Raw genomic sequence first — 18,506 nt, forward strand, 5'->3', positions numbered from 1 at the left:
ATCAGCCATAGGTATACATATATCCCCTCCCTTTTGAAACTCCCTCCCATCTCCCTCCCCATCCCACCCCTCTAGGTTGATACAGAGCCCCCCTTTGAGTTTCCTGAACCATACAGCAAATTCCTGTTGGCTACCTATTTTATGTGGAAGTACCTATTTTATATGGAAGTCTTGCTATTTCTATTGTTAATTTATTCCTAAGTATTTTATTCTTTATGATGCTATTGTAAAACAGAATTGTTCATTGCTCAGGTATAGAAATACAATTGATCATTGCTCAGGTATAGAAATACAATTGATTTTTGTGTAATCATGTTTCTTCCTGCAAGTTTGCTGAACTCATTTATTAGCTCTACTGTTTTTTCCAGCACATGTAGTAAGATTTGCATATACAAGATTATATCATCTGAGAATAGAGATAGTTTTATTTCTTCCTTTCCTGTCTGTCTGGCTATAATGCCCTGGCCACACCCTCAGATATGCAGATGACACCACCCTTACGGCAGAAATCAAAGAGAAACTAAAGAGCTTCTTATGAAAGTGAAAGAGGAGAGTGAAAAAGCTGGCTTAAAACTCAACATACAAAAATCGAAGATCATGGCACCTGGTCCCATCACTTCATGGCAAATAGATGGGAAAACAATGGACACAGTGACAGACTTTATTTTCTTGGGCTCCAAAATCACTGCAGATGGTGACTGCAGCCATAAAATTCAAAGACGCTTGCTCCTTGGAAGAAAAGCTATGACCAATCTAGACAGCATATTAAAAAGTAGAGACATTATTTTTCCAACAAAGGTCCGTATAGTCAAAGGTATGGTTTTTCCAGCAGTCATGTATAGATGTGTGAGTTTGACCATAAAGAAGTCTGAGTGCCAAATAATTGATACTTTTGAACTGTGGTGTTGGAAGAGACTCTTGAGAGTCCTTCAGACTGCAAGGAGATCAAACCAGTCAATCCTAAAGGAAACCAGTCCTGAATATTAATTGGAAGGACCCATGCTGAAGCTGAAGCTCCAAACCTTTGACCACCTGATGCGAAGAACTGACTCATTGGAAAAGACCCTGATGCTGGGAAAGGTTGAAGGCAGAAGGAGAAGGGGACAACAGAGGATGAGATGGTTGGATGGCATCACCGACTCGATGGACATGAGTTTGAGCAAGCTCTGGGAGTTGGCGATGGACAGGGAAGCCTGGTGTGCTGCAGTCCATAGGGTCGCAAAGAGTCGGACACAACTGAGCAACTGAACTGAACACTCTCCAGTCAAATGTTGGATAGAAGTGGGCATTTTCTTTTTAACTTTATAATTTGAAAGTATTTCAGACTTACAGAAAAGCTATAATAAATGTACAGAAAGCTCCCATGTACCCTTAACTCACATTCACCAAGAGTTCATATTTTGTTCCATTTGCTTTCTCATTCTCTTTGTCTCTTGTGGGTGCATATATTTTTATTTCATATATTAGAATAATGTTTTCTCAGGCTTCCTTGGTGGCTCCAGTGGTAAAGAATCCACCTGCCAATGCAGGAGACATGGGTTTGATCCCTGGTCCTGGAAGATCCCACATTCCTCAGAGCAACTAGCCCCATGTGCCACAACTATTGGGCCTGTGCTCTAGAGCTCAGAAGCCACAGCTACTGTAAACCACGTACCCTAGAGCCCGTGCTCCACAACAAGAGAAAAGCCACTGCAATGAGAAGCCCGTGCAGCAGCAAAGACCCAGCACAGCCAAAAACAAAGAAATAAAAGAAGAAAAAAACCTATGAGGCTGATATTCTGAAAAAATTATAATGAAAATAGTTTCTCAACTATGTCTAAGTTTCATACAGCTTACCCCTTAACCCCTAAATACTTCCCTCTGTGTTTCATAACTACAGCATAATTGGCTTCCCTGGTGGCTCAGCTCATAAAGAATCCATCTGCAATGCAGGAGACCTGGGCTCCATCCCTGGGCTGGGAAGACTCCCTGGAGAAGGGAAAGGCTACCCACTCCAGTATTCTGGCCTGGAGGATTACACAGACTGTATAGTCCATGGGGTCGCAAAAAGTCAGACACGACTGACTGACTTTTACTCACTCACTCACAGCATAATTACTGTACTATAGTAATTATAACCTCTTACATAACCATAGTATAACTCTCAACTCAGAAATGTTAATGTTGATATGATGATATTTTATCTAAGGTCTTGTTAAAATTTCACCAATTGTCCCCATGATGTCCTTTATAGTTTTGTTTTTCCTGATCCAGGATCCAGTCTAGGACCCCACATGGCATTTCATTCTCATGTCTCATTGGCCCCCTTTAATCTGGAAAACTCCTGCTTTTCTTGGCCTTTCATGACATGGACATTTTTGAAGAGTGCAGGCCAGGTATTTGGTGGACCGTCCTCAGGTTTCATTTGTCTGATGTTTTCTCAGGGCAAGATTCGGGCTATGTGTGGTGGGAGGTTGCCAGGCCCTCTCTGTGCTTCTTATCAAGAGGCAAGTGTTATTGTTTTGTCCCTTCACTGTGATGTTAACTTTAAGCATTTAGTTAAGGTGGTAACTACCAGTTTCTCAATGGGCTTTTCTGATAGTTCAGTTGGTAAAGAATCTGCCTGCAATGCGAGACCTGGTTCGATTCTTGGGTGGGCAAGATCCCCTGGAGAAGGGATAGGCTAGCCACTCCAGTATTCTTGGGCTTCCCTTGTGGCTCAGCTGGTAAAGAATCTGCCCACAGTGCGGGAGACCTGGGTTCGATCCCTGGGTGGGGAAGATCTCCTGGAGAAGGGAAAGGCTACCCAGTCCAGTATTCTTCCCTGGAGAATGGACAGAGGAGCCTAGTGGGCTACAGTCCATGGGGTCACAAAGAGTTGGACATGACTTTCATTTTCATAGTTGCTAAGTTCCAAACCTCAAAATGATGGTTACAAAACAGTGCTTTTTCTCCCTTTATGATCCCTCCTACTCAATGGCATCCTTTCAGAAAGAACTCCTGTTTATCTATCTATATATACATTATCTGTGTGGACTCGTGGATGTGGATTTTCTTTGATGGATTGTAACCCATTAATTTTTTTTTTATCACACTACATGGAATGCAGGATCTTATTAATAGTTCCCCGTGCTGTGTGTGCTAAGTCACTTCAGTCGTGTCTGACTCTGTACAACTGTATGGACTGTAGGCAGCCAGGCTCCTCTGTCCATGGGATTCTCCAGGCAAGAATACTGGAGTGGGTTGCCATGCCCTCCTTCAGGGGATCTTGCCAACCCAGGGATTGAACCCACGTCTCCTGCATCGGCAGGTGGGTTCTTTACCACTAGGGCCACCTGGGAAACCCCTACACACAGGCTATATATATAAAAAAAAAAAAAAATCCTGAATACATACATACTGATGTCCCCCACTCCAATTCCACAGCAAAACTTCCTAGCCTTTCCCCAGTGTATATTTGTATCTCCCTTCAGCATTGGGAGACCTGGCTCCCAACACCACTGACGTATTGACTCATTTGCTTGATCCTCCAATAATGCATAGAGAGCACTTTCAGAGTCAAGTATTTGTCCCTAGGACAAATAAACCTACTGAGAGGGGTCTGGAATTTCCTTGCAGGACTTTTGTTGTTTAGTTTCTTTTGTCTTAAAACTGAAGGTATAAAGTAAAAGTGCTGTGTTTAAACACTGTTTACAGGGACTTCCCTGGTGGTCCAGTGGCTAAGACTCCATGCTCCCAATGCAGGGCACCCAGGTTCGATCTGTGGTCAGGGAACTAAGATCCTGCATGCTGTGCAGCACAGCAACAAAGAAGTTGGGATGTTTGTCTAATTTTTATTGATTTGCAGGAGTTTCTGTATGTCTGTGTGAATGTGTTCTGGATACCACCCCTCTGTCATAAAAATATTTTCTTTTCTCGAATCTACTGGCTTGTGTATTCATTTTCATATCTTTTAAAGAGCAAAAGTTTGCATTTTTGTGAAGTCTGATATATCAGTTTTTCTTTTTATGATTATTTTTTGTATCCTGTGCAAGAAAACTTTGCCCAGATTGCCTAGAGCAAGGTTACAAAGATTTCCTCCCTTGTTTCATTTATATGCTTTTTTTAGTTTTAGCTTTTACTTTTAGGTCTACAACCCATGTCAAATTCATTTTTCTCCATTGTCTAAGTAAGGGGTGTTTGTTTCCTGTGGCTGTCAAAACAAAGTTCCACAAACTGAGTAGCTAAAACAACAGACATTTCTTCTCTCCTTTTTTTTTTTTTACCCCTACCCCCTCTTCTCTCCTTTTGAGGTGCTAAAATTATTCTGGGAGTAGATAGAGGTGATAGCTTCACAACATTATGAAATGTACTCAGTACCACTGAAATGTGCATTTTTAAATGGTTAATGGTTACTTTTTTTGTTGTGAATTTCTCCTCAGTTGAAAAAAAAAATCCCCCAGTGAGAGACCACATGTGCCATCTCAGGTTGCATAAGTGTCCCCCCTCTTCGGGAATGACAGTACCGTGTTGGTGAAGCTGGGGAGCCAGGATTCTCACCCGGTGATCATGCTACAAAATGGGAGGGGTGTAGGGAGAAAAATCTATCACTCTCTGGAAACTTAATTATGCCTTCCCTGGTGATCCAGTGGTTAAGACTCAGCTTTCACCACAGAGAGCGTGGGTTCAATCCTTGGGCAGAGAACTAAGAATCCTTCAAGCTGCACAGAGGCAGAGGCTGTTGGGAAATGTCTTCTTTTTGATTTTATTTGACCGCGTCAGGTTTTCGTTGCATCACGCGTCCCTCAGAAACCATCCAGCCCTAGGTGAGCTGCTGAAGGGCTCCCTCTCCGCAGGAAACCACTCTTCTGATGGCTTCTCAAAGAGGGCAGGAGAGGGTTGGTGCAGGCCAGAGGATTCCCTCTCTGAGGTTTCTGGAACCCCACAAAAGGCCCCATTGACTTTCTCAGAGTTGTCCCCCACATCCAGGGCTTAGGGCCAGGCCTGCCCACCCCTCCCCGCTGTGCCCCAGGTGCTCTGGCCTATGCTCCCCTCCTCCCTCCTCCAAGTGACCCCAGATGGCCCTGCCCCAAACACAGGGTGAGGAAGCCCAAGTGACAGCTCCTAGCTGCCAGATGGGCCTCCCCAGGCCAGGGCTGACAGGGCCCTGCCAGACGAGGAGGGCAAGGGAGACTGCACTGGGCAGAGCCCACCACTACCATCAGTTCTGCCCATTGGCCTGGGATGTGGGGCCGGACCCAGAGCTGGGATGTTGTTCACCACTGGCTGGGGGCTATCCACTGCCCTTTGCAGGCAAAGTGAAGAAGGTGGTCAGCTTACCTTCCTCAGCCTCCTGGAGCTGGGTCCGGGGGAATTAGGAGTTGGAAGGGGCCACCGAGGTGGGGCACGAATGACACCCTCAAGTCAGGGCGTGCCCCCCTGGGGGCGATGAGAGCAGCCAGCTCCAGGGCAGTGTGTGCAGAGCTTGCCAGGGTGAGGTGGGCAAGCGGTGGGTACAGGGCACCCACAGTGGCCTTCCTGTGTCAGCACTGGGGAGAAACGTTGTGATGGGGACACAGGGCAGCTGGGAGCCACAGAACAGCTATGGCCCTTACGGAATGGGCCACTGGGAGACACAAAGGAGACCGAGGGGCCTGGGTGGGCAGCCCAGGGAGGAATGGCCTTCCTACCCACATAGGGGTTGTGGTGGGGACAGGCTGGCTACAAGGACAGCTGGGCCTGCCTAGGCCCCCAGTGGATCACAAGTGCCCCCTCCTGCCTCCACGGATTCGCGTTTCCACCCAATCACCTTCCACCCTCAAATCCCTGAAAAACACACTCTTGCAAGACACAGAAAGCAGAGATACTGTATAATTCTGTTAATCGAAACTTCCAGAATAAGCAAATCCAAACAGACAGGAAATAGACTAAGGGGGGTGAGGGGCTGGCTGCTAATGAACATGGGGTCTCCTTCAGGAGTGATTCACAACACCGTGAATGTACGCAATACCCGTGTGGTATACTTTCACATGGTCACAACAGTGAATTTCATCGTATGTGAATTTTAGCTCGATCAAAAAAAGTTTTTAGACAAAACACACATCGGGTGATCCAAGTGTCATGAAAGAAACAGGCAGGAACCAACAGCGCCAGGGCAGGGGCTGAGCAGGTCCGATCCCATCTCAGGAGCGGGGAGCTGGGCACCCGGAGTCCTGGGGACCAGAGGAGGGGACCGCAGGGAGCCGGGGCCACACTGCCACCATGTCATCGGATCTGGTGCGGGACGAGAGGACAGAGGAGGAGGTGAGCGGAGTGGGGCTGGGTGGGCCTCCAGCCTGCCAGCCCGGCTGGGCTTCCACCCTGCGCTCGAGGGCTTCCATACCGTGTACTTGTCCCACTTCTTCTCGGGGTCGTAGGGCTCCCAGCGGCTGGCGGGGAAGATGTGCTTGTTTTTCTCATACCAGCTCCGCAGCACCACCTTGCCTGCGTGCGACTAAGGACGGGAAGAGGCCCAGATGCTATAGCTCAGGGCTGCTGGATGCCTGCCCCCTCCTCCCTGCCCTGGCGGGCCCCAAACATACCTCATCCTTCTCCACGGTGGCGTCACTGAGCAGCCTCACGTCATCATGAACGTCAAAATTGAAGAGGGGCCCTGCAGGGACAAGGGTCCAGACCCCACCCCTCTCAGCTGCCACCCTACAACAGGGGCAAGCTCAGGAAGGAGGGCATGGCCGGGCGCACTCACCACTTTTCCCTCGAGCCTTGGTGACGATGAAGTCGTAGAAGCTGTGGTGCTACAAGCCAAGCACAGGAAAGTGACAGTGGGTGACTCATTTCGGTGTCTCACAGCTAGCTGCCTGCAAGCCCGGCTCCGACCCTGCCCACCCAAGCCAAAGACCTAGAGCAGGAAGGGCCCCCTCGAATTCCCTGGGTGTGCCAAAGCCTGAGACCCTCCCTACCACACCGCCTGGGGCTGCAAGGACACAGAAGGGACTAACGTGGGGTATGATTAAGTCCTCCTTGATGTACATGAGCTGCTCCACCCCTGCCGATCTGAGGAAGAAAAGACGAGGAAGCCACTGGTCAAGGATACCAGGCGCCAGTGCAGGAGGCCTGCGAGGCTAGCAGGCAGCCCAGTCTGGAAGGCACTTCCTACCCCCGCTCCCCATGGGGAGAGGGATGGAAAAAGGGGCCTGAACTCCTTTCTCAGGAGCGCAGTGCCCAGTATGCCACAAGCAGGAGCTGCCACTTGGGGTCCCAGGTGCCAGGCTGAGGCTGCAGTATCTGGTGCACATGTTCACATGTACTCACACGCCCACACAGCCCCACCTGAGTTCGCTAAAGTCTTTGCGCAGGATCTCGAGTGCCTTCTGCAGGAATTGCTGCATCGTGTTGCCCTTCTTCATCTGTGTGAACAGGCATGCAGGAAACCAAGGGGTTGGGAAAGGAGGATGGAAGCCCAGAAGAGGGCCCTCGAGAAGGCAGGCACCCTGGAACACTCACTGCCCTCTTCCCTGCTCCCCCCAGGCCACTCATCCCAAAGGGTCTGTGAGCTTTGTCAGGACTGACAGTTCCTTCCCACTGGAAGGCTGGGCCCAAGAGCAAGGGAAATGGGGCACAGGCTTCACATCACCTACCTTGACTGTGCGCCGGTGCCCAGAGCCATCCCAGTAACTGAAGGTGATCTCAATCTCCTCACCTACAAGACAGACCTGCTGCTTGGCCTCCAGACCCCTGCCAGATCCCTGGGGCTCAGGGCACTGCCCAGAGCAGCATTCACAGGAAAGCAGGCATGGCCCCCGCCCCGGGCTGCACGCCTCCCACTCCAGGAACTCTCACTCTTAATCTTCTCCTGCTTGGCTTCCCACTCTTGCCGTAGCTCCTCCCGGAGCCGATTCTCCTCCTCCTGGAAGAGAAATGGGCAAAGCAGGGAGGCCCAAGGCTGCTCAGGGGGCACGCGTGGCCCCCGCTTCCTGACTGAAAGCCTCTGCCAGGGTCACGCCACCTTTACCTCCCGGTCTCGGTCAGGCAAGAAGCTTGTGTCCACATCTGGGTTCTTCCCCATTTTTTTCTTCTTTGTGGTGATCTCTGGAGCAAAAGAAGACACAAGAGGTCAACAGTATGATGGCCCTTGCCTCAGGGGGGCAACTGTATCAACTCTATCAACTGTCAGAGAAGGACGTCATGCCATGTCACATGATCTATGAAAAAATCCACAGCACAGTGGTGAAAGAACAAGTGTACAGAAGGCCAAAGATGTCTTCACAGGATGATGAAGATGGTTTTGACCTCGCAGACCTCTCCAAAGGGTCTCCGAGACCCTAGGGTCACTGGATCACTCTTTGAGAACCGCCAACCTAGAAGATGAGTCCACACTCCAGGGCAAGGGTTCCAGAGCCTGGACAACTTACAAAAATTCCACACCGGGGACTTCCCTGGTGGTCCAGAGGCTACAACTCCGTGCTCCCAATGCAAGGGGCCTAGGTTCGATCTTTGGTCAGGGAACTAGATTCCACATGCCACAACTAAGAGTTTGCATGGCACAGCTAAGAGTTCACATGCTGCAACTACAGATCCTATAAGAAAGATCCAGCACAGCCAAATAAATAAAAATATTTTTAAAAATTCTACACTGGGTACCAACGGCCAGGCCCCCAAAACAAAATCTCCATGGGGAGGGGAAGCACCCATAAAGCCCCAGTGACACACAGTGAGGTTGAAAGCCTCCCTCTAGACCTGTGCTGTCCCAAAGGTAGCCTCTGCTACACAGATGCAGCTAACAGCCAATGCAACTGACCTGCCAATGGGAACGTTTTAGACACCAAATACTTAATGTTACTAAATACTACAAAGACTATCCCGGGGTTTCCCCCAAGAGGCTGGCAGGCTCTTCGCTCTTTCTCCTGACAGCACTGGCTGCTCCACTCAAAGCTGTCCCTGTGCCAACCCCTGCCTCAGTTCTACCATACAGATCCCAGACCATTAGGCTTTCTAAACACCCACCCCCTCCAGGCCTGCAGCTGCACCCTCCCTAGGCCTAAAATGTGTGCACTCCCGCTGGCTCCACTTCTGGGCACACTCATCTCTCAACTCTACACGCCTCCCAACTCCCCACATCTCTGGGTGCTAATGAAATTCCCCTCACCCTGAAGGCCCAACTCAAATCATCCCCTCTCCTCTGGCCCCAGTGGGGTGCATGGTGTCCTGTGTGACTCCCACCAGGACAGAGACGGTGCCCAGTGTCTGTCCGTCTGCCTTGGTTCTAGCCCATCTGCAAGTGGGTGCTCGGCACACAGGAGCCCCATGACATCTTGGTTCTTGCTCACCAGCCTTCCCAAGTCTTCCCTGTTACCCCCTGTTCCCTTGGGCAAGAGCTGCTCTGTCCAATTAGCAGCCACTTAATGTCTATGGTTGTGTCAATTTACACTGAAATTATTAACAGTTTGGTGCCCCAGTCATATGAGCCCCACACCTCCGCCAAGGGACTGCATACCTGGTTCCCACTCAGTCTGCCACCAGAAAGCAAGCCCTCTACTCAGCTTTGCCACAGTGAAGACTTGGCTCTCTCTCTTGCCCCAACTTCTGAGGTTCAAGGCCGCAAATGTGGTGAGCAGTCAAGGTTGTTGGTGGACGTGCTTCTTCATTCGAGACCCAGACAGAGCTCTGCCTGCTGAACCCATCCCCAGCCTGCCCTCACCTTCCCTTTCCAGCTCCTCCTCATCCATGGCCACCATCTCCTCCTCCTCCTCGCCTGCCTCTTCTTCCTCCAGGGTGAAGGACAAGCTGGAGATCTTCCGCTTGGCCTCCTTCTTGCGCTCCTTTTCTCGCAGCTTCTCCAGCTTCCTGCCAAGGCACGGGTGGCTACCATGCACGTCCACACCCCCAAGGCCCATTTTCCAACCCAGAGCCACCTGTGTGCTCAGTGCAGGGCAGGTCCCAGACAGCGCAGGCCCAGAGTCCTACCGCCCTGGGTCCGTTCAAGTTCACCAGCAGCGCTCTGATGATCAAAAGGCACCCCCACCTCCCGGCTTCCACAAGCAGGAACAGCCTCACCCGCCCCCAAACACAAGCTCCATCTGGAGGGGAGGACCCACAGCTGCAGCTCCTTCGACTGCTCCTTCTTGGCGAGTTGCTTCTCCCGCTCCTTCACCAGTGCCTCCTGCTTAGCCTTCATGTCGTTCAGGGTCACAAGACCTGAGAGTTAAGGAGACAGGGGGGTGAAAGGCGGTCACCCAGAGCAAACCACGCAGTGGGCCTTGGGCCAGGAGTGGGGGCACAAACGCTTTGCATACCCACAGTGCTGGACTTGAGCTCAGCCTCCACAGCGTCGTAGTGTGCAGAGAACTTCTTGTCAATGTTGGACTTCATTATGTTCTCCTGTCCAGGAGGCAGAGCAGTGATGATGGCCACCTGCCACCCCACCATGGAAATGGGGACCTGGGTTCTCATCCCAAATGAGTCCCTAGACTATGATGTGGCCTTGGGAAAGACATGGCCCCTTTGCCTGATGGAGGGTCCCACGGGGCTGTGAGAGGCTCTTCCAAGTGCCCAGGCAGCCAAGTGGGGTGGTTTCCCTGCACTGTTCTGGTCCATCCACATGTCCTGCTCACTCAGTAGTCTGGAGCCGTGGGTCCTACCTGCCTTTGGTATTTTTCACACCCAGCTCTTGAGCTGAAGCTCTGGAGACCCAAGGCAAGGAGTGACAAGAGGAAGCGGAGAGCAGATGGGGGCCTAGACCCTCACTGAGAAGTGTGGCTCCCTCATGAGGCCCCCTCGCTCCAGGCTTGCCCCATCCCACTGCATACCACTGTATGAACCTCCACAGAGAGATGGACCTCCGTCTGGCCACACGGCAACAGCCGGGTTGGGGCTTGAGTGTAAATTGAGGCAGCAGTCGGGCCTCAGCATGCAGCCACTTCCCGGCTGTCGCGGGACCCAAGGCCCCCAAAGACCTAAGTGGGGTGGCCCACCACCAGCGGCCACTCACAGAAGCCCTTAGTGAACCGCTAGCACCTAGGACCCTCCCGCCTGCCTGTATTAGTTGAACCGGGTTCAGTGGCCGGCAGAGTGGTTGGGGCCCGCTCTTCCGGAGAGCCACTGAACCCGGGCATTGAGGAGCCAGAGAGACAGGATGCTCTGTACCCTCGAGGGTCGCCCCAATTGCCACACATGCAACCACTGAATGTGGCTCCTTCCTGTTGCAGGCTTGTCACAACCTAGCTCGCCTCAGCCTTTTGGGCCCATTTTACAGAGGAGCAGACTGTCGCCGGCCTGCTTCCGCCCCTTGTTGGAGATTGGCGAGCAACGTTCCCACCCCAACCCGCCGCCTGCACTCCAGTCCCGCCGCCCAGGTTCTCGCGGGGTCCCGGGAAGTCGGGGCGGCGGTTCGAGCGCCTGCTGTGAGGGGCCCCGGCCCGGCCAGCACCTCAGCAATCCTCTGCTTCATCTGCTCCATCTGCTCGCGCTGCTTCTCCCGCTTCTTCATGAGGTGCATGGCGCGGCCCGCCTCGCTGGCGGCACCCTTGTACTGAGCCATGGCGGCGGCGGCGGCGGCGGCGACGACGGACTAGCTAGGGCTCCGGAGCGGCTGTGGAGACGGCGGCTCGGTCTGCTGACGCCCGCGCCTTGACGTCAGCCACCAGGGATCGCGCAGCCGCCTCGCCCCGCCCCGCCCAGACACGTGACCACCAGTCGCCCTGCCCCCTAGTGGCCCCGCCCCGCCGGCCCTCGGAGACTGGACGATCCCGCTCTTCCAGCTTCCCCATCAGTTTCACAATAAGCCCTGGCCTGAGGCTGGGTCCCCAGTCCTACTTCCTTCTGTTGACCCCAAGGCTGCCCCCACCCCGGACCCTTCACGTCTTCAGTGTTGATCTCAGTCTAAGGGTAGATCCCCTCAGTCCCTTTGCTGCCTCCCTGCCTTAAGTCCCTCTGGTTACTTCTGCATCCTTGATTTTGACTCCCCTCCCAGGACTGGGCCCCAGTCCTGTTTCCCCAGGCCACGGGACTGGGCCTGAGTCCCCTCTGCCTCCTCCTCCTCCTTCTTGGCCTGAAGGCAGGGGCCCTGTACCTCTGTTTCCGCCACCTCAACCCCCACCGCAAGCTGGACCCATCTCCCATTTCCCTCACATTGACCCCCAAGGGTTGGAGTCCTGGATGTCAGTACTAGCTCAATGTGTGGCCTTGGGCAGGGTGATGTGACCTGTGATATGTAGCCTTGGGCAGGGTGATGTGACCTGCTCCCTTCAGTTCAGGAGCTCTGCAATTCCCTGATGAAGGAATTCACATTTTATAGCCATCGGGAACAAAGCTAAATGACGTGTAGTCCCAAGCCTGTGCAAGAGAGCAGGGCAGCCCAGGGAGCCAAGGCCCTGGCCTGAAAACAGCTTTGAGAAGAAAAAACTAAAGATCTAGGCTCAGATTTCAACACAGTTTTATTGGGAGAGTTTGTTTTCTGTGAAATACACTAGAGGATGGGGAAAGGGACACATTCACTTTGCAAGATAAGGATTTCCCACCACTAATGGGAAGGAATAGGGTGGGCAGGGCACAGGGGATTTGGATCCATTTTCCCACCTCCTTCTGCTTTGTTCACACGTCATTTCTCTCTCAGCCAGTACCAGCGGACACAAAGACAAGAAACAAAAACAAGATCAACCTCCAACGAGGCCACACCCAAGCCCTCTCCCTTCCCAAGCTGTGCCAGGGTTGCCAGGGTCAGGCAGGCCCGGCCAGGGTAGCTGTTCCACAGCCCCAGGGCACACCGCGAGGTTGCAGAGGACAGGGCTCCTTTCTCACACAGGGTGGGCCAAAGTTAATAAATTAGAATAAATTACGGGGATGGACTAGGGAAAGGAATGTAACTTTGTGCTGGGAGGGCCCCTTCTTTCCAACACACTAGAGTTGGTGGGGGGAGGCAGGGGGCATCTCCAAAGGCCACTACAGTAGGGGTAAGAGCAATGGGGGCAGAAATCAGCTTTCCTCCACGTTCTTCCCAAACAGAGCAGAAGAATTAGGGGTGGGGGGAAGATACACACACAAGGAGAGGAACCCCCTTTCCCCAGGATAAGGAAGGGCCAAGAAGGAGGATACTAACCAACCCCCCGCCCCATCTCCCAAACCATCACTAAGGTTAAGGATTTGGTCAGTGAATCAATGAGGTGGATGACAGGAATGTGGTAGGGGAAGCAGAAGATGTTGGAAACAGGGACGCCCAGCCACACCCGTCTCCCCAGCCTTCAGGGAGAACAGACAGGTTGGGGGAGAGGGCACCAGGGGCTGGGCTAGGGGTCAGCCATCACTGGTCAGCTTCCCCAAAGACATCATTCTGTTTGCGCTTCATGTTCTCAAAGTCAAAGGCGGAGCCTGCCATGCGCTTGTAGATGTCTTTGATGTCGTTGCAGGTTGTCTCAAAGTGTGTGGTGGCATCGTAGGAGCAGGAACAGAACACCTGGAAACAGCCAGCGCCCAGGGCCCGAGGTGAGTGGGGCAGGGGCCCTGGGCCGGCAGCCAGGACCCAGGGCCAAGACAAGCTGCTTACCTGGCTCTCGGAACCATCATCGATGGGCTCGTACAAGTCACTGATGGCCACAAACCTGAGGGGCAGATGGAGGGACTGAAACAAGTCTCAGGATCAGCCTTGCCCTCCCTGATGTCCGTCCTCCAGCTCCCTGGCTCCCTTCCTCCCCCCAGCTCCAGCCCCAGCCCCTCAGCCCCTCACTTCTGGTCAATGGGCTCCAGCAGCTCCAGGGCCGGCTCAACCTCCTTTTCGGGATCTGTGGTCTCCACTGTGGTGCTGGCGATGGCAATGTACTTGCCCTGCGCGGCCACATTGTGTGCATAGGAGATCATGCACACGTAGATGTCTGCCCACAAGAAAGGCTCCATTAGCAGGGGTACGTGGGAGGCTTCTGGGGGCCAAGCTCAACTTGGGCCCTCCTGCCCCTCCCCAGCCCTGCAGAGCTGGCCACATCCCAGCAGCCGCCCTCGTGGAAAGGAAGCATCCCTCCCTAGGGCCTCAAGGCATGGGGACCGTGATGTGGATCCCTGCTCTTCCATGGAGGGATTGAGCAGAGAGCCAGCCCCCGGGCTGGGGGTGGGGGGCAGCGAGACAGGGCTACCCCAAAGAAGAGAACACACTGGAGGAAGTCATGTGGGGCTTGGCCTACCTGACTTCCTGTTGACCTGGTTCTGGGGGATGATGATTTGGCAGGAGTTGGCATCGTTGGTGTTCTTGATCGGGTGGCTGAGGATGCAGATGATACGGATAACCTGGCCGGCCTTCCGCACGCGGTCAGGAACATAGCTGGGGTCACAGATCAGCTGCTTGCAGCGGGCCACCTGTGAGAGCACCAGAAGGCCTTGGCCCTATCTGACCCCCACTCCATGTCTGAGGGCCAGGACACCCAAGGAGGGCTGGCAGCTCTGGTAGGCGGGCCACTCCCCAAAGCTGTCACCATCACCCCTCCCATAGCGTACATTCTCCTCCCACACCTCGGGAAGCTGGGCCCTCATCCACAGCTGTCTGCTGACAGCAGTGCCGACCGTCTTCCTCTGGAGCCCTGGTCCCCGGGCTGAGGGGCCTGGCCGAGTTGCAGGAGCCCCAGCAGAGCTAAGGTGACCGGGAAGAGGGTCTCAAAGGATGGGCCGAGCCCCACCCAGACCAGCACGCCTGTGCAGCAGGAAGGCTCACCTCGCCCTCGGACTTCACGCCCACCACCTTGCCATTCTCCATGATGATGTCGTCCACTGGTTTGTTCAGCATGTACGTCCCCCCGTAGATGGCACTCAATCTACAGTGGGGAGAGGAGCCATGAGGGTGCCTCCTGGGAGACAAGGGGACCAGCGCTACTGCATGCCCTGCCCCCGGCAGCACAGGGCATGGAGAAGGTGGCCTCAGGCAGGCAGAGCTCAGGAGACCTGGGGGCTCTTCCAAGCTTTGTTGTTGCCAGGACCTCAAGACTGAACCTGGAAGGGGCCCTCCTCTCTACACTTAATGCCAGAAATTTCGAGCAAAGGGCTAGTATGAGGGTAGCTCCTCAGAGAAACATCCCAGGGAATAGAATGAATGGCTCTGAAGAATCCGACCGGAGGTTTCAAGGCCACAGGCCCAGTCCTTGTGCCATCTGACTCCAGCTAGGAGCCAAACGAGCCCTATCTGTGGTCCTTCATCTCTGCACTTCAATGTCCCACTGGGCTGCCATCACCCGAGGATGGTGGGAAGTAAACTAAGCCCACAGTGGGAAAGTAACAAAACACAGTGGAGATGCCCAAGGGGACCCTTCCCATTGTTGGCCTCAGCCTTCTCCACTGCCAACCAACAGAAGCCACGCCCTCACCTTGCAAAGCCTTGGGGCAGCTCGCCAAGGCCATAGAGTGGGTACAGATACGGGCTCTTTCCATACCGAGCCAGGGATTCGCTGTACAACTTGATGCGGTTGATGGTCTCAAGACATGGCTGGTCCAGGTAGCTGGGGGAAATAGGGTCAGAAGAGGCTCCAAGAGCAGAAGGCCCAGTGCACCCCCACCCTGGCATCAGGCCAGCCTTCCCACCCTTGCAGGCCTGGGAAAGACCATGGGTCAAACGCAGGGAAGGGACAGAAAAGGTGACAGGTGAGTGAGCCCAGAGCTGAGTACGGGAAGTACTCAGGGTGAGCCAAGAGAGCAGCAGGCAGGAGTGGGGAGGGCAGGGTGTGGGCCGGCTGAGGGGTAATATGCCATGCCAGTTTCCCCTCACTCATCAGTGCGGTAGAGCGCCAGGGCATGGCCAGTGAAGTCAATGACATCCTGGCCCAAGTCAAACTTCCGGTAGACGTCACGCATGCTGGTGTTCTGGGGGTCGACGCCCTCAAAGGTCTTGGGGTCGTTCTCATCAAAGTTTGCCACGAACACCAGGAACTTGCGGAAGCGCCGTTTCTCAAACATGCCCATCAGGTCTGCGAGGGCCACATGCAAAGCACCACTGAGGTGCGGGCTGTGAACCTCTCCACCTGCCAGGCAGGCAGAGCAAGCAGGTGCCCTAACTCCCAGCAGGGTTCTCTTGCCGACCACTGTGTGATTTTCAATTAACCCCTCTGTGCTTATTGGCCTGTTTCCTCAACTGTACCAACAGTGAGTCTGGCTGGACAGCCTCTGAGGGCCCTCCCAGCTCTGACATTGGGGATGTTTCACTGATTAGGTGAAGCCCCTGTCAAAAGCTGAAATCTGTCCAGGACACCGTATTCCCTTCACACTCGGACTCCCCTCCTAGCAACCAGTGGGTGCACACAGGGGGATGATAGAGCAAGGGGCTTTTGGTACTGCACAAGAAACATGACCTGCAGCAAGGGCCACCCTGCTCTCGATAGCTGTCCCCCCTTCCGTCCCCCCCTTCGATTCCCTGGCTCACGGGACCCACACTCACTGGAAGCCAAGGCTTCAGTCTCAGTAGATGGTACTTTGTAGATCTTGCCCCCCTTGTAGACAAAGCTGCCCTCCACCACCTTGAAGTCCAGGTAGCGTGTCACCTCTGTATACAGTAGCATCTTCACGAGCTGCCCTGCGGGGTGGTGTGGGCAAGGCAACAGGGTCAGCATGGCTCCCTTCACAAGCTCGAGCTGGTCTGTCTGTCCCTGGTCTGCAGTCTGACCCTTCTCTGCTTGTCCCAATCACCCTGCCCCCCACAATACCTCCTTCGTCTCCCTCACCATTGGCCATGAGGAATTTGGGGATCAAGTCAACGTTCCAGTCTCGGCCCCGGCCCATTGTCTCAGGGGGCCCCTCCAGCAACTGAAAACGCTTATACAGCTGCAGGCAGGGGAAGGGGAAGAGAGAGACAGAAAGATGCATCTCAAGGAATCCCCTCCCGCCCCCGCCCCCCACCCAGAAAACCTGGGGAGCTGCTTCATTCAGCACCCCATGCAAGAGGTTAACAAGGGACAGGCCCAGGCCCGGAGCAGCCTACCTCCTCCAGGGGGGTGATGGAGGAGCTCTCGCCCCCATAGTAGGGGTTCCGGTCCATGTGCAGCACCTTCTTCCCGTTCACAGACATGATACCCGACAGGATACATTCCTGAGTGAGGGGCAATGTTCACTGCACTCCCATCTGCCCACATTCCCACCAGCAGCCCTGACCGTGTTCCCCACTCCAACCCTGAGGGGAGAGTCAACCTGAAGGGCCTCTGCCTCAACACACAGCTCCTTGCATCTATGGCTGGTCGCTCTGCCTGAAATTGGGTGGGGGGGGGGGGGGCGCCTTCATTTGACCACGGTTTCCTTTTATAACCTTGCTGGGTAAAAAGGTGAACAAGGAAAAGGGTATCCAGCAGCCATATGGATGGTCTTCAAGCAACCAAGATGCCAAGAAAATCACCTATCCACGTAGAAGCCCACAAAAAGGCAGATAAAAACACAGGGATCGCCTAGCTGGACAAGCAAAGGACCCGAAAAGGAAGTAAAGAAAGGCTTAGCATGGTGCCGAAATCCCAGGCCCCACCCTGGGCCGCTTTCCTCAAAGAGGAACCCCTGACCCTGAGCTTTCCCAGCCACAGTAGGGGCTTCCACACCCGACTGTGGGGGAGGCGTCTCTCAGGGAAGCAGTCCAACAGGGTTCGGGGGAGGGCAAACACCCTCACCAGTCACTGTCACCAGCCCAAGGACAAAGGCTACAAATACGCCTCAGCCCCGAGGTCTCCATGGGAAACCGGGGTGGGGTAGCGGGAATGTGGTCACGGTCCCCACCGCGGCTCCTTCTGGAACATTCCCTGGGTCCTCGGGCCCCCTGAGAACCTGGGGAGGCAGGATGAAAGCCCACCCTGGCGAGTCCCCCTGCCCCGACCTGACTGGAGGTCCCTGTACCACAACATCTCCGCCAGAATGAGCGCAAAATGAGAAGGGATGTTAAGTTGGTCCTGGGTAGGGGCCGGGGGTCGGGCCCGGGGAATCGGTCAAGAGAGACAGCCAGAAAAGGGGCCGCTTCTTGGCAGACCGGCCATGACAGGGATGGAGGCCGCATCACGGTTGTTGGGCACGGGGCTGTCTTTTTGGGGACCGAACAGCGCCGCGCAGGCACTGATGGGAGGATGGGGCCGGGGGCTGCAGCATCCCAGGGAGAAAGAGAGGCGGCGCCCTGGACCCCGGAGGCCGCACTTACGGTGAGTCCGGTCCCCAGCACAATCACGTCGTATTCCTCGTCCATGGTCAGGCCTCGGTGTCAGCGCCCGTCGGCTCCTCCTCCTCCTCCGCCACAGCCGCCACCGCCGCCGCCACCGCCGCCGCCGCAGTGGACCAAAGATGGCGGCGCATGAGCGCCGCTCGACCCCTCCGCCACGTCAAAGAGTCCCGGCCCCTCCCCTCCGCCGCTGCTGCGCCGACCAGGGGCCCTGCTGTCCCCGCTTGCCTCCCGGGAAGGGTTGCTGGGACCCGGGCTCTAGCGCTCGCGCCATTCGGCTGGCCACGTCGCCTCGCCGAGGGCCTAGAAAAGACGGCGGTGAGGCGGGGCGGGGCGGGGCGGGGCGGCCTGGCAGACGGTGCTGAGACCCGCCAGGGATCCGTGCGCGGGAGCCTCGCGCGCC

General features: G+C 54.6%; 2 protein-coding genes across 2 annotated transcripts; both read right to left on the reverse strand.

Annotated features, from left to right (window-relative positions):
- Window positions 1-5,811: 5,811 nt before the first annotated feature.
- Window positions 5,812-11,585, reverse strand: FAM50A (family with sequence similarity 50 member A). Its single transcript, XM_027534319.1, has 13 exons — window positions 11,384-11,585; window positions 10,251-10,335; window positions 10,053-10,152; window positions 9,656-9,801; window positions 7,970-8,046; window positions 7,798-7,864; window positions 7,596-7,657; window positions 7,288-7,364; window positions 6,957-7,011; window positions 6,704-6,752; window positions 6,540-6,610; window positions 6,341-6,451; window positions 5,812-6,231 (listed from the first exon to the last, which is right to left on the reverse strand). The coding sequence occupies exons 1-13, from the start codon at window positions 11,492-11,494 to the stop codon at window positions 6,223-6,225; spliced, it is 1,020 nt and encodes a 339-aa protein (XP_027390120.1). The 5' UTR covers window positions 11,495-11,585; the 3' UTR covers window positions 5,812-6,222.
- Window positions 11,586-12,371: 786 nt separating this feature from the next.
- GDI1 (GDP dissociation inhibitor 1) lies at window positions 12,372-18,390 on the reverse strand. The gene is made up of 11 exons (XM_027535529.1): window positions 18,086-18,390; window positions 16,898-17,005; window positions 16,641-16,740; window positions 16,358-16,492; window positions 15,692-15,890; window positions 15,294-15,425; window positions 14,648-14,747; window positions 14,124-14,295; window positions 13,676-13,820; window positions 13,496-13,550; window positions 12,372-13,405 (listed from the first exon to the last, which is right to left on the reverse strand). The coding sequence occupies exons 1-11, from the start codon at window positions 18,128-18,130 to the stop codon at window positions 13,253-13,255; spliced, it is 1,344 nt and encodes a 447-aa protein (XP_027391330.1). The 5' UTR covers window positions 18,131-18,390; the 3' UTR covers window positions 12,372-13,252.
- Between the last annotated feature and the right edge of the window lie 116 nt (window positions 18,391-18,506).

Source organism: Bos indicus x Bos taurus, chromosome X (assembly GCF_003369695.1).
Source record: "Bos indicus x Bos taurus breed Angus x Brahman F1 hybrid chromosome X, Bos_hybrid_MaternalHap_v2.0, whole genome shotgun sequence".
NCBI lineage: Eukaryota > Metazoa > Chordata > Mammalia > Artiodactyla > Bovidae > Bos > Bos indicus x Bos taurus.

Coding starts and splice junctions, on each gene's coding strand:
- FAM50A (XM_027534319.1), bottom strand. CDS start 11,494: ATGGCTCAGTACAAGGGTGCCGCCAGCGAGGCGGGCCGCGCCATGCAC. Junction 6,753..6,956: donor AGGACTTAATCATACCCCAC/GTTAGTCCCTTC, acceptor CTTGGCTTGTAG/CACCACAGCTTCTACGACTT. Junction 6,611..6,703: donor CAAGGCTCGAGGGAAAAGTG/GTGAGTGCGCCC, acceptor TTGTCCCTGCAG/GGCCCCTCTTCAATTTTGAC.
- GDI1 (XM_027535529.1), bottom strand. CDS start 18,130: ATGGACGAGGAATACGACGTGATTGTGCTGGGGACCGGACTCACC. Junction 14,748..15,293: donor CTGCCCCAAGGCTTTGCAAG/GTGAGGGCGTGG, acceptor TCCCCACTGTAG/ATTGAGTGCCATCTACGGGG. Junction 14,296..14,647: donor GCGTGAAGTCCGAGGGCGAG/GTGAGCCTTCCT, acceptor GTGCTCTCACAG/GTGGCCCGCTGCAAGCAGCT.